The sequence below is a fragment of the Prunus dulcis genome, chromosome 3 (genome assembly GCF_902201215.1).
Source record: "Prunus dulcis chromosome 3, ALMONDv2, whole genome shotgun sequence".
Classification (NCBI taxonomy): Eukaryota; Viridiplantae; Streptophyta; class Magnoliopsida; order Rosales; family Rosaceae; genus Prunus; species Prunus dulcis.
In genome coordinates this window covers 11,958,040-11,973,265 of record NC_047652.1, presented here as the reverse complement: position 1 = coordinate 11,973,265, position 15,226 = coordinate 11,958,040, and the positions used below count along the sequence as shown (strand labels likewise).

The 15,226-nt window shown below is 40.0% G+C and overlaps 2 protein-coding genes across 2 annotated transcripts; one reads left to right on the top strand and one right to left on the bottom strand.

Moving 5' to 3' along the window:
- Positions 1 to 2,234: 2,234 nt before the first annotated feature.
- Positions 2,235 to 4,936, top strand: LOC117621757 (zinc finger MYM-type protein 1-like). Its single transcript, XM_034352309.1, has 3 exons — positions 2,235 to 3,300; positions 3,388 to 4,097; positions 4,610 to 4,936. The coding sequence occupies exons 1-3, from the start codon at positions 2,235 to 2,237 to the stop codon at positions 4,934 to 4,936; spliced, it is 2,103 nt and encodes a 700-aa protein (XP_034208200.1).
- A 5,314-nt stretch (positions 4,937 to 10,250) lies between these two features.
- Positions 10,251 to 13,570, bottom strand: LOC117621756 (protein ACCELERATED CELL DEATH 6-like). Its single transcript, XM_034352308.1, has 4 exons — positions 13,524 to 13,570; positions 12,719 to 13,428; positions 12,023 to 12,555; positions 10,251 to 11,104 (listed from the first exon to the last, which is right to left on the bottom strand). The coding sequence occupies exons 1-4, from the start codon at positions 13,568 to 13,570 to the stop codon at positions 10,448 to 10,450; spliced, it is 1,947 nt and encodes a 648-aa protein (XP_034208199.1). The 3' UTR covers positions 10,251 to 10,447.
- Positions 13,571 to 15,226: the final 1,656 nt, after the last annotated feature.

Here is a 15,226-nt window from a genome sequence, read left to right as displayed (position 1 = left end):
TCCCACCTTTTATTTGCAGATGATTCGATATTATTTTGTAAAGCAACTGAAGGAGAAATGGACATGGTTAAGCACGTCCTTGATCTGTATGCAAAAGGCTCTGGGCAGCAAGTGAACTTTGACAAAAGTTCTCTCTTTTGTAGTATCAATTTTTCGCAAGAAACTCGTGATCGTTTGGCAAGAAGTTTAAATATTCCCCAGGGACGGGGATTTGTAAAATAATTGAGACTCAAATTTGAGTTTGGCCACTCCAAGAAGGAGGTGTTTCAAGAGATCAGGGATAAGGTGGCGACACGGGTGCATGGATGGGCAGAGAATTTTCTAACCACGGCTGGAAATGAGGTGTTGTTGAAAGGGGTGGCACTTGCGCTACCCACGTATACTATGTCCTGCTTCCTACTTTCGCAGGGCGTGTGTGCGGATATCCTTCATGCGCTCTCTTCTTTTTGGTGGGGTAGCCAAGGTACTAGCAAAGGGTTACACTGGGCAAAATGGAAGACGCTGACACAGAGGAAGGAATGTGGGGGGCTGGGTTTTGAGGACATGTTTTGCTTTAACCGTGCTATGCTGGCCAAGATTAGTTGGCGCTTATTATCGCAGCCAAATTCGCTGCTTCATTAGGTGCTGTAAGCGAAATATTTTCCTAATGGCTCTTTTATGGAGGCCCAGCTTGGGCGAAGGCCATCATAGGGATGGTGAAGTATTTTAAAAGGCCGGCATGTGTTAATGGCAGGGCTAAGATGGTGTATTGGAGACGGAAATTCAGTCCATGTTACACGAGATCCGTGGTTGCCGATACCCTACCACTTCAAGGTTAGGACACCATCACCTTTGCTGCCGGAAAAGGTATCGAATCTTATTGATCCTGTTTTGCGCCAATGGGATGTGCAGACGGTATGTCATGTATTTAACAAGAAGGAGGCTGATTCCATCGTGTTCATGGCGCTTAGTCGATTTGGATGTCCGAATCATTTGATGTGGCATTTTACAAAAAATGGACTCTTTACTGTAAAGTCGGGGTATCGAGTGGCAGTGGAGTTGGATTCCAATGGCCTCCTTGGACGACGAGGGGGTGGAGGAACTAGTGTTGATAAAGGAGGAAGACGGCTATGGAAATCAATCTGGGGACTGAACATAGCACGCAAGATTCATCACTTCGTCTGGAGATGATGTTGGAACTATTTAGCTGTGCGATGTAATCTGAGGCAGCGGGGTATGCAGATTGATTCGGTGTGCCCATCCTGTCAGCAACTTGAGGAGACAGTCAGATGCGGACGCACGTTGGGACAAGAGGGGTCGGACAACCCCTTGGAAGGCTGGAAATTTGGCAAGGGACTCCATGAAAGCCCCCTTGGACAGCTGCTGGAAGCCCCCTTGTATGCACACAAAGTGCTCGACGAAAGTCCCAAACGATTTGTGATGTCTGCTGCGCGCGCTGCGCATCCTTTTTTTTTTTAAAACAAGCCTGGCCAAACGACGTCGTTCGGTCCAAGGCTCAATCAATTTTTTTTTAATTGACCTGGCCTCAAAACAACGTCGTTTTGGGCCAGGTTTTTAATATATTTATTATAAATAAAAAATAAAAAATAAACACAGCACAGTACAGATTCATTCAACTTTGCCTCCAAACCCTTCATTCCCAATTCCACAGCTTCTCTTCCCACCCCCTCAAACCCTAACCTCTCCCAACCTCCCAACCTTTGACAACCTCTATCAACTCTTCGTCGGTGGCCCAGTGCCGATCACCACCACCTTCTACCGCTGTCCGCTGCCCATTTTTTAAACTACAAGTAAGCATGGAAAATTTTATATTAATAATTATAGTGATAATATATATTGTTGATATTGGTTTTTTTTTTTTAATGTAATGAAATTTATGGATATGAATCATATTGATTGATTGAGTTTATGCTTGATTGAGTTTATGCTTGAAATTTATGGATATGAATCATATTGATATTTTTTTTTTATGTAATTAAATTTATGGATATGAATCATAGTGATAATCATATTAATGTAGATTGATTGAGTTTATGCTTGATTGATAATATGAATTGATTGAGTATATTGAATATTGATTGCTATTTGATATGATAATTTGGTATATTGAATATTGATTGATATGGGTTTAGGGAGTATATTGAATATTGAGAGTGGGTTATTGAAATTTTCATATTCATATGATAATTTGGATAAAAATTAATGATTGATTGAATTAATTGATTTGTAGATTTATGGAACGATTCTTTAAAAGAAAATTATCTACGGATAGTTCTTCTCTGTCTAACCCGGGTAGTTCAAATGCAAGACCAATTGAAGTAGATGAGATCTTAGCTAATCTTCAAGCAGACCCTGGACTAAGAACTCGAATGGCGGATTATAGTCCTAATATTCGGGATGAGATCCGAAGGGCATATCTACAAAAGGGACCTTGTCAACCTAGAAGTTATAAATTCCCACAAACTAATCAATCAGGAATTAATAGACGCTTCATTGCTCATTGGTTTGATGATCATGATTGGTTGGAATATAGTATTGCTAAAGATGCTGCGTTTTGTCTTCATTGTTATCTCTTCAAATCTAATTTTGATCAAGTGGGTGGTGATGCATTCACTGGGGTAGGCTTCAATAATTGGAAGAAGGCGAAAGAAAGATTTAACCTTCATGTTGGACCGGTTGGTAGTGTTCACAACCAAGCTAGAGAAGTTGCTTACAATTTGATGCATCAAACTACACACATTGAAACAATTGTGATCAAGCAAACAAGCCAAGCTCGCACGGCTTATCGCACTTGCTTGAATGCATCACTTAAGTGCACTAGGTATTTGTTGCGGCAAGGGCTTTCTTTTCTTGGTCATGATGAAAGTGCACAATCAAGTAATAAAGGGAATTATTTAGAGCTCTTGCAATTTCTTGCGGATCATGATGAAAAAGGTAAGGCCGTTGTGTTGGAAAATGCTCCGGGAAATTTAAAGTTAATAGCTCCTTCAATTCAAAAAGATCTTGTCAATTCTTGTGCCAAAGAAACCATTGATCTTATCTTGAGTGATGTAAAAGATAGATATTTTTCAATAATGGCGGATGAAGCACGTGATGTTTCAATAAAGGAGCAAATGGCGATGGTGTTGCGTTATGTGAATGACAAAGGACAAATAATTGAAAGGTTTGTGGGGGTTCAACATGTAACCGACACTACTTCAAGTGCACTAAAGGAAGCAATTGATGAATTCTTTTCTTCCGTGAATTTGAGCTTTTCCAAGCTACGAGGACAAGGTTATGATGGAGCTAGTAATATGAGAGGTGAGTTCAATGGCCTTAAGACAAAGATTTTGAGAGAACAACCTTGTGCATTTTATGTTCATTGCTTTGCTCATCAACTTCAACTAGCACTTGTTGCGGTAGCAAAGAAAAACATTGATGTCAACTCTTTTTTCACAACGGCTAATAGTTTGGTTAATGTTGTTGGAGCATCTTGTAAGCGTCGCGATGCACTTAGAGCACAATACCAAGAAGAGCTTGTGAGAGCTTTTGAAGATGATTGTCTTATAACGGGGCGGGGCTTAAATCAAGAAAGGACTCTCAAACGTGCTGGCGATACACGATGGAACTCACATTATGGTACGTTGATTAGTATCATTTCTATGTTCCCATCTGTGGTGAATGTGCTTCAAATGATTGTTGATGATAATCCTAATGATAGTTCGGGTGAAGCCTATAAGTTATGGAGAGAAATACAATCTTTTGAATTTGTGTTTCACTTATTTGTAATGAAAGCTATATTGGGAATAACAAACACTTTGTCTCTAGCATTGCAAAAGAAAGATCAAGACATTGTGAGTGCAATGAATTTAGTGAAAACATGCAAGGAAAACCTGCAGTTGATGAGGGATAATGAGTTTGAAGAATTGGTTGAGCAAGCATCCTCGTTTTGTTACAAAAATGATATTATAGTTCCTACCATGGATGAGGAATATGTAATTCCAGGGAGATCACGGCGTAATGCTCCAATGAAGACAAATTATCATCGTTATCGTGTGGAGATCTTTATTCATGTAATTGATGGGCAACTTGCGGAGTTAAATGATCGCTTCAACGAGGTAAGTACTGAGTTACTTACTTGTTTGGCATGCTTGAGTCCAAAAAATAACTTTGTGGCTTTTGACAAACGAAAGCTAGTTCGTCTTGCTCAATTTTATCCTTATGATTTTTCGGATAGAGACTTATTGATGCTTGAAGATCAACTTGGTGTTTATGTTCATCATATGCGTTCGAGTAGTGATTTTTCTCAATTGGAAGGGATTAGTAGTCTTGCGGAAAAAAATGGTGGAGAAAGGAATGGATGAAATATTTGCTTCTTACATTGGCTTTGGTTTTACCGGTTGCAACTGTCAGTGGAGAGCGCATTTTCCGCCATGAATATTATTAAAAATCCATTTCGCAACAGAATGGGAGATTAGTGGTTGAATGATAGCTTGATTGTTTACATTGATAAAGATGTTTTTGCTTGTATTGATAACGAAATTATAATGCAACGTTTTCAGAATATGAAAACTCATCGTGGACAATTGTAACTTGTATTATTGGTTTTGTTATGAATTATGAATGGAAGTACTATCTTTCTATCTTTAATCCTAGATCTGCCACTGGAGACAGTAGCTCATCTCCTATTCCAGTGCAAATATGCACGGTTGTTCTAGTTTGCATGCCCCATTCAATTAGATGTGCGGTCGTTCTAGGGGGGACCTTTGCGGACATATGGTTGGAGCTGTGTGATCGTTTTGCACAGGAGTCTGGAAGGGATAGGCTACTGAGTTCCATTGCATACGGGCTCTGGCGGCTATGGAAGTGCCGAAACAGTCCGGTCTTTGAGGGGATTTCGGTTCACCCAGCTGCAGCTGTGGAGCTCATGATCAAACAGCAAACTGAATTTTTGTAAACTGAGGAGCTGGGGACGGAGACGACACCCGTTCATGGAGGTGGCGGAGAACATCGACACATGGGCACTCAAAATGGTCCTGCCCTCCGATGGCTTTTGCTAAAATCAATTGTGACGGGGCATGGAAGTCACAAATTTTGCGTGGTGGGTGGGGTTGGGTGATACGTGATGCAGCTGGTGTAACACCCCGACTCTAAACTAAATTCCTAAATTAAATTTCTCAAGTTAATTAATTTTTAAATTTACGGATTTACCCTTGGGGTAGGGGTATTTTGGTCATTTTATTATTCGGACAGAATTTGGGGCAGTGGCTGGTATTTTTGGGTAGATCGTATTGAGTTGAGTCCGTAGCCACGTAGTGGGCTCGATTCGGAGTTGTAACGAAGAAGTTACGATCAAAACATAGACAATGGCAAAACCGTAAATATTTCAAAGTTGTTTTTTTAAAACCAGATTTCTCTTTCTCTCTCTCTCTCCCTCTCTCCCCTGCGAAACCAGAAAACCCCCCTCCTTTGCGATGACAGCGACTTCTCGCCACCGCCACTGCCACCACACTCAGCCACTTAGGGCGGCACCGGTTCCGTAGGAACCACCACACTTCCTACTTTCCCTTCCACCCCACCATCACCTCGATCCGCCGTCGTGGTTGCCGAGCCACGAAACGTAGCGGTTTTGACAAATTTTCACCCAACTTTCGGCCTCTCGTTCTCTCTCATTTCTCTACCAAATTTGACGAGTAAGGTATGGTTTTCTACCTATTTTTCATGCTCTAGCTGATGGTTGGGTAGGATTTTGTTAATTTTGAGCGTAGATTAACTGAATTTCAACTTAGGTTTCGGCCGATTTTGGGTTTCCGATTCCGCCCCCTTCCAGTCAGTTTTCAGGGTATGCCCAAGAACAAAAGTGACTCCAAATAGGGTGTTGTACCTAGGATAGGAATCTTGAGCCGAGGTGTTGAGTTTTTCCGACAAAGGGTTATCGCTTTGGACACCCACGCGCTGCCAGCGCGTGTGGCGGCGCATGGGCACTGTAGAAAACGTACATTATTGTCCCAATGCGATCTCCTGGTTGTCACGGGTGCGTAAGATTTTACGGATCTCAATTCGGACATCGTATGACTATCAAACGGAATTTCACATCTTGTGCATTATCCGGGTTCGATAGGTTCGAACAGTTGGATCGACTCCATTCCAATATATGTTACTCTAGACTTTCCTAGGAACGAGTAGAATTTTACGGATCATGAATCGGGGCCCCGGATGTTCCGATTCAATAATTTAAAGTTTGAAGATTCTTCGATAACCGTTCAATCATGAGCGATCTAACCGTCCTTTTTGGACCAAACTTACGGGACTTGTGTCTTGGGACTCTTAGGAACTTCTAGATTGTTCCGTTCCTCGTACACTCGCTAGAAACTCGGGAAATTAGGATTTTAATTCAAGTTCTCGTTCGAAACCCTTTATATTAATCTCGTACTTGTATTCTGAAATAGGTATTCCGACCATGCATTCGCAGCAGGCGGGACCCTCTCAGGGTCAGGCAGTGTGGTACTACTTGTGAGTGGACTTTGTTTTCAACTTATAAGCATGGTTTTATAATGAGAATTTTATGCATATGATTTAAATAGTCTTTGAAATGCATGTTATATTTAATAGTTAAATTCTTTATTTTCACAAAGTATTGGTAACATATTTGGGTTTTGACATATTTGAGTATCTTGAGTATGTATATATGGATTTTGAGAATTTATATATATGTTTGGTTATGTGTGGGGTACTTGGGTTGTTGAGATGAGATTTTGGAAAGTGTTGAGTATAGAATGTCAGTTTGGAGTGCTATAAGCACTACCCTATGTACCTCCCCTGATTTGGAACTTGGATACGGAGACTTGAGATACTTGGAATTGTCGGAACCCGGAGCATCCTTGACGGGATGTTGCTGTAGACCCTTGATTCGGTAGTCTACGCGCGTAGGACTAGTCACAAACGTACAAGTTTTGAGGGTATCGACTGTACGTGCTGGCTGAGAGTTAGTCCCCCATTCTCACCGAAAAACAAGAATGAATGAATAGTTATATACATATGTAAACATATATATATATATATACACACATATATAAATAATAATATAAATATAACCAACACCTAGTTGTACCGGGGAAACAATCCAACCGGGGGATTGTTTGACTAGTCACCATGGCAGAATCCCCATGAAGAGTCCTCAATTCACCATGTAACTAGGGAACGAGAACTGAACTGAACTTATATTAACCATGAGGACTCCAAGCTCATGGTTGATATGCTGAAAGGGGGTGGTTGTTCTGACTCCCGGGTTGAAGGTATTGTGCATGAGATTAGAATCCTGATGCGGCAGTTGCAGACTGTGGTCTTGTCTTTTGTTCCTAGAATAACTAATAATGTGGCGCATGTAATTGCTGCCTTTGCGTCCATAACCCAGGGTCCGAGTAGGTGGGAGGGATCTTCCCCCTTATGGTTAAGTAATTCGTTGGCAATGGATGTAACCTCTTCTTTTACTGTTGATTGAAATGGAATTATCGTCCTGACCAAAAATAAAAATAAAAAAATGTTTGCACAAACAACTGACTTTTCAAATATTAACAATTTAGCTCCTTGTCACATGTCAATTGGTTTTCTTTTTTATTTATATTTTATTTTTAGAATTAAGAAAAGATAACATGAGTAATTATGTTCCATAAAAGTAGGACCTATTATCTTATTTTGTTTTTAATTTTATTTTTTTAATATAAAAAAATATGAATTTATCATATTATCCTCATTTAATTAATGATTTCAATTTTTAATGTTTGAATTAACCAATGGCATTTTTTGGTATTTTGAATGTTCACCATTCTCTATCTTTTTCTTTATATATATATATAATATTAAAATATTCATTAATCAATTAAACTTAAATGCATAATAATTTAAATACAAAATAAAAACTAGGGGTAGAGATAAGGGCATCGGGGAAGATGGCTCAGCCTTCACCCCAACCACCAATGCCCACTAGATTTTTCTTTTCTTTGTGTTTCAGGCCTGTGGTTATTCTGGGTGTGGGCAAGGGCGGAACTACGTTTAGGTTTAGGTTGAGATGGGCTCCAGCCCAGCGCTATGTTTAGAGAATAGGCTTAAGGGGCTTAATTATACAAGCCAAAATAATGTAAATAAAAAATTAGCCCACCGTCTAGAGCCTACCTCCATTTAAATTAATCAAGTATACTCCCTTCCCAACCATTGGATTGATTTTGGAGTCCCTTTTTCTAGAACCATCAAACGGACCAGACTCAAGTATTTTGGCAATGACACAATGGAATTATCCAAGTGATGCTTTCTTGTTTGTTTGTCATATCCACGTGAAGCTTTCCAAATTTTAAAGTGTAAGATATTAATTTATTTCAAATCTTTCAAAGCTTTCCTTTTCATTCTTTCTCCCCTGAATTCTTTATTTAGGGTTTGTTTGGGAGTGATTCTGGATAAGCCAAAAAACACTTCTAATCATTTTTCCAAATAATCACTTTAAGTGGGTTTAAGTAATTTTATGGAGAAGCACATGGGAAGTGTTTCTGCCCAGAATCACTTAAAATCACTTAAAGTGATTATATGGAGTACAAAGAGGTGGCTCTCCCCATAAGTGATTTTGGTCTAAACATAATCACTCACAAACGAGCCCTTAATTTTACTTTCATCATTTTTCCTCATTCTCTTTCCTCCTCCAAAAGATGGCAAGAATTCATTTGTTTCTTCATGGAAACATTAGAGCTTTCATCATTTTTCCTCATTCTCTTATCTCTTTCTTTTTCCTTCACTTCTTCACTCTCTTCTCTGTGTTCATTGTTGTTGTTTGTTTGCTAATTAATTGGCTTCCATTTTTATTACTACTGATTTGTGTTTTTTGGTGGTGGTTTATTGTACTTAATTTTGTTGCCTCGTCTACCAACAAAAAATTCTAGAAATGATATATTATATAATAGAAGAAGCTAATAAATTTTTTTTAACCTATCCTTAGAAAAATTTCTGATTTCGCCATTCAGTGTGGGTGTTTGGGTACTTTGTTGGGATGGTTGCGATTGGGGGTATACTAGATTGGTGGGGTTTGGTGTGCATTGGGGGTGGCGGCTCGGGGTGGGTATGGTTAGGGGGTGAAGGTGGCTAGGTGTGGTGGAAGTGTTATCAGTCTTTTGGGGTGGGGGATCATATTTGGACCGTGAGGAGGAGAAACTGGGGTGTCAACGTGGGGAGGGAATGGTGGCCACGAGTTGAGGGTAGCAGTTGGCGGTGGGGAAGGTTTGTGTTGTGGTGAGAATGGGGGCGGTGGGAGGTGTGGTGCTAGGGGTTGTCGGGTCCATAAGGAATTTTTCATTATTTATTTGTTTGCATGGAAGTCGATGTCATTAAAAAAAATAGGGCACATGTTTGACATATTAGCATTTAGAAAGGGTTTTTAGGTTCAATGGTCCTTGAACTTTGATACAATTCGCATTTTGGTCCCTCAATTTCCAAAATCATTCATATGGTCCATCAACTTTAGTTTTGTTTGAATAAATGGTCATGCTATCAATTTTATTAATTTTTTCTTTTAAAATTGAGCATGTGCATGGCACATGGTGTACTGCGGAGGGTCAAAATTAGAAATTTCCTCACTCTTGGGGTACATGGATAATTCCTAATGCACCCAAACCCCACATCCACTCCCCCACCGCTGCAACTTAACTCTTCCCATCCATATATCTCCCTCCCTCCCTAAGCCAAGCCCATTAAAACCCTCTACCAATCGATGAATGATAAATCTCCCTTTCTCCAACCCAACAAAGCCATGGACAACCTCCACCCAACACCAAGCCAATTAACCCACCGCTTCAACAACTAATGGAGCTCCCACAACCTAGACCTCCACCCTCCCTGTGATGGGGACGATTGGAAGAAGATTTTTTTAGTTTTTATTTTTATTCTTTGGGGTGAAAGGAATACTCAGATTGTGTAAATTAAAAATAATACAAAAAGACCATGTTGCCCCTGCATTTACCAGAGAAGATAACAAAATTGATAACATGACCTTTTGTCCTAACGAAAGTGAAGTTGAAGGACTTGGGAACGATTTTGGAAATTTAGGGACTAAAATGATAATCGGGTCAAAATTCAGCGATCATTGGACCTAAAAATCCTAATATATTTATTAACAGGTTGGCTAACGGAGTGGGTAAATTGTAGGTTTTCCAGGACTTTGAGTATGTACTTATAAATGTCCTCACAGGCGATTATGAACTTGAAAATGACTATATAATTTGGAGGGTGTTTTGTAGTTTGTCCAAAATAAAATTTACACAGTTAATAATACATACATTCTCAAAAAGTTCTCAACTACAACATAAAGTGCATGAAACATAAAAACTACTACTTTTTTTTAGGGAACACGAGAACTACCACTTAACATTCCAAGATGATAAGTTTGAAGGCCCAGAGTGTCGCGCAACCAAGGAGATCAGTCGTCTTCTTAGTCATCGTTGTGACTTCCAGAAGCCCATACTTCCACACAGAAGAGAAAATAAGTGATCCAACGAAAGATGCGGGACCCAGAAGTAGTTTTGCAGAAGAGTGGAGTGAAAACTACTAAGACAGTGAAAATGAAAAGGACTCCCAGGATCAATACAACATAGGCAAGCCAATGAAGATTGCTAACTACCATATAAACCCCAGCCATGAAGGCTAAGGAAATCATGGTAAGCGCAATCCCCAACAGCGGCAATGCCAGACGGAGAGCTGTGACCACCAAATTTAAGTCCCCCAACTGCGCCCAAATGAGACAGACTGCAACAAGGATGGCAGTATACATAGCTATGGTGTTAAAAATCACAAAGGCTTGGAACATAGCGTTGGTTAGCAAGATTGCCATGCCCTCCTGAGGGGCGTCACCGTTGTTGCCACCTGGCATTGTGAAACCGGCTGTAAATGCCATTGTGGCAACAAGTGTGGTAACCACCAATAGAGTATTCACCCTGTCCCTAATGCTTTCCTCGTTTGGTAACTTCAAGTCAGTCGAACCTCCACCACTGTTTGCTACTTGTGGCGATCTCTGTTTTTTTCTTTGGAGGACATGCAAACTCTGAGCTCGCTGTGCGAAAGCAGATTTCAATACCGTCCAAGTAAGCCTCTGCGCAGTACAAGAAGAAACAATCCAATTACCAGACACATGTCGTTGGTAAAATAGAAACAAATCATATAGAGATAACAAAAACATGTACTAACATGTAAATGATGATGATAAGTTTTAGTTTATCACTATTTGAGCGCTACATAACTTGGAGTTTCTAATCACAGCTGGAGCTCCCTATATAGTTTGTTTATGCCCAAATAAATGCATAGTTAGTGATGTCTTCATTTTTCCCAGTACAACTATTCATTTTCTTTCCCCACACGTTTTTTTGCATTTGCATGTCTTCACTGTCTTCATCTTGTAAACTCCTTATATATGGGATCTGTGCAGTGACCGATCCATGAATTTTTCTTATTGGGGACAAGATGTAGACCAAATCTACAAAATCTACTACACGTTTCATACATCATTCAAATACTCAACAAGTAACAAATAAGGGTGCTAGATACTTGTAAATCTGCAATCCACAGAGTCTCATAGATATCCAAACCTTCCACAGCTGCCGAGAATACCACGCCATTTTGTCTCTCTAACCTGCCTTGATCAACAGAGCATCAAAGGAACTTCATGGGCAGTAAAAAAAGGTGAGTAGGGCCAATAGTCGTCACTATCCCCTCAAGTGGATCTGTCACTGGATGTGTGGCGTGTGTTTTATATCAACCATTTTAGGTGAACTACATCAGCCATAGAGTTGTAATCCTACTTCAATAAAATCTAGAGTGTTTTCTCAATTTATTTGTTTCTCCTTTTAGTTCTCTGTTCAATATCTTTGAGAATATACCAAACTGGAACTAATGCGTACTTGTTCCCAACACACTAAATCGAACAAGGATAATTCCCTTGGAAATGATAGCCAAAATCATCATCATCATCATCATCAGTCATGTGATAAAAGTAGATATAGTACTAACTTACCCCATGATATGATGCAATAGTTTCCAAAGTGCTTTCTGTAATGTCAAGAGCTGTCATGTGCCTATCATTCAAGAGCTTTAAGTTTGTCCTTGTATCCCAAGCCAATCTGTAGACAACCTTGGGATGGTGGTGCATCGTTGCCAAATGTAAAGGAGTATTTCCGTTCCTGTCTTTTTGGTTTACCAACATTCGAAACTCACCCTTTTTGAGAAAATATTTGACAAGATTGTCTTTACCGCATCTTGCTGCAACATGGAGTATATTTTCGCCATTAGAGTTCTTCAGTTCCTTTGAATCGGGACAATGTCGAAGCAGCTCTTTAACAATCTTGACATGACCTTTGCTTGATGCTGAATGGATTGGAAAGTTACCGCCATGATCCATTTGATGAGAATCAGAGATGCGTCTGCCTAATAAGAAGCGAACCCCTTCTACATAACCAATTGATGCTGCAGAATGTAGTGGAGTCCTCCCCTTCTCATCTTTTGAGCTGAGAAAAATTTCCACCATGCTTGATACTATCTTTAAGATTTCTAATGGAGCCAAAGTATAAATTAGAAAAATATGAGTCAAATGAGCGTTTTTCTTTCAAGTTGAAAATGTAATAATAAAAAAATTGGATAAAAAATCCATCACACTAGCCGTTGTGGCAAAGCAGAAAAACAGTAGTAGTATTAATTGAATGTACTAACATACCATTGTTCCGGCGGCCTAGAACTGCAGCATGCAACGGAGACTTGCCATTATCACGAACTTCTGGCTTTTTCTCAACTGCTTTTTTGTTTATTAGTTTCACGATCTCATCAAACCCTTCCTCAGCGGCCAGATACAAAGAGGACTTTGCTTCCTTATTGAGATAAAAAGAAAAGGCAGGATAGGCCTCTATCAAACTCTTTGCTACTGATTGGTGACCATGAATCAGGGCCTCGTGCAAGGGAGTGTTTTGCTCATCATTTATTGAGGTCAGCAACATGAATACCTCATCAGCATTTTCAGCGCCTGGGGCTTCACAGAGAAGAGTGCTTGCTGTATCTAAATCCCCTGTTTTGGCCGTAATATGGAGCGGAGTGTCGCCCTCAAAGTTTTTCTCAAACAAAAGGGGCTTGTGAAGGTGTATGATCTCGGCTGCTAGTTTCGCATGGCCGAAACTTGCAGCTATGTGAAGGAATGTGTTCTTATGAGGGCTTAATCGAGACAGAAGCCGAACGCCAGCATTGGGATCATGTACTTCATCTGCCTTAAGCTTCCTTTCAATGGTGTCCTTAAAGCTATCTATCTTGCCCCGAGTTGCGTAGCCGTACAACTGCTGGTACAAGCGCAAGTTACTAGAATCTTCATCGCCGTCTGTTTGCTCAAGGAGTCCTCGATTGAATTCCTCTGATGGTTTTCTTTCAGTTGGTACCTTCCTAGTGCCATGGTCAAAATTAACATGTTGCGCTGCGAATTTTACATCTACCACAGCGGAATCGCTCTTCCATGCATATTGCTCACTGAATTCTACATCTTCCGAAGCGGTCCGCACAAAGTGCAAGCTACTTGAATCTTCATCGCCATCTGTTTTCTCAAGGAGTCCTCGATTGAATTTCTCTGATCGTTTTGGTACCTTCCTAGGGCGGCCCCCTGCCATATATGGAGTTCAACGTTGCTTTAGATTCCGATCTGCACTTCAACGTTGCTATAAGATATGAGGATCGCTCAAGTGTTAACTGATAATTAAGTAATTAGATACAATTAGCGGTCTACGTGTCCTTACCAAATACTGGAGGTGTGGAGAAGCCTGAGAGAGAACGATAGATATAACAACTACAACTCAATGCCACTTGTATATAGAGTAGGAAGTAGCTAGCTAGGAAGACAGACAGCAGAGACTGACAGAAATAGAAATTATACAGACAAAAAAGAAGACACTAGATAAACCATGTGTTTTGTCTGCTTACTGGCTCTATATATATACCAATTAATCCAAATTGTTATAAACTGAAAGAGAAATTGGAGAGAAAAATGGAGGAAGGGGAGGAATTATTCTGCCATGGAATTGATCCGTATCTTTCTTTGCATAAGAGAGAAGCCTTTTGTAGGCAAAGGGTGAGTAACACCTGTGAATCTACAATACAATCATGCACCAAAGTCTACAAACAAATAGTAAGTGGGCTCTACTACTTTATACTTTACAACACTCCCCCTTGGAGACCACATGTCCCTAGATCGGTTGCCTCATTAAAACCTTGCCAGGAAAAACCCAGTGGGATAAAAACCTGGTCAAAGGAAAAAGAGTACATAACCATGCGTAACATAAAATTCTGTGTATATTGACATGCGTGCGACACTGCCTCGTTAAAACCTTGCCAGGAAAAACCCAGTGGGATAAAAATCTGGACGAAGGAAAAAGAGTACAGTGTGGAAAGGTCTTTATTGATGGCACGCTTCTGTGAGTCAATCTTGAGCGACACTGCCTCATTAAAACCTTACCAGGAAAAATTCAGTGGGATAAAAAAACCTGATGAAGGAAAAAGAGTACAGTGTATGAAAGTCTTTATGAATACCATGCTCCCCCTGATGAATATCTCCCCCTGAAAAACTTCATGACTAGCTGTTTCCAGTAAGCGACCATAGAGATTTCCAGAGTCCGCATATCTAATAACACTTGGGCTATTGATAATTTCACTCAAAAATATGCCCGTATATGGTGTTATGCTTAGATAGCATCAAATATGCCTCACATCATCCAAAATGATGGAGTTGAGCTCTATCTGGAAAATACGATGTCCGGTCCAATATACTTCCGGAAAATCCTTCAAGTGTCCAACGAATAATCCTCATAAAAATGCTTCAATACTTTCTTAGTATAAGCAATAATCTCGTTGGCATAATGCTCGATCTTTCAGTCGAGACAAATATTTCTGGAACTCTTGAGAAGCTTTAATGTGTTTGCAAACATATTAATGTACTCACTGAGGCAATTTATGCATATTAGTATTGAGTACGGATTTTGTGCTTCAGGCACATGTCATTCAGGGACTTGCTTCATGCAATTTCAATCCTTTCAAGGATTTTGTTTAAAGGGATTAAACTTTATGACACATTATATAGCTTTAACCCAGCTATTTATACATCTTTAGGGAATCACTTCAGGTGATATGCTCTGTGCATTTAATAACCCTTAAAGATAACATGTTGGTCTCCGTAAATGTGCAATAAGGGGGG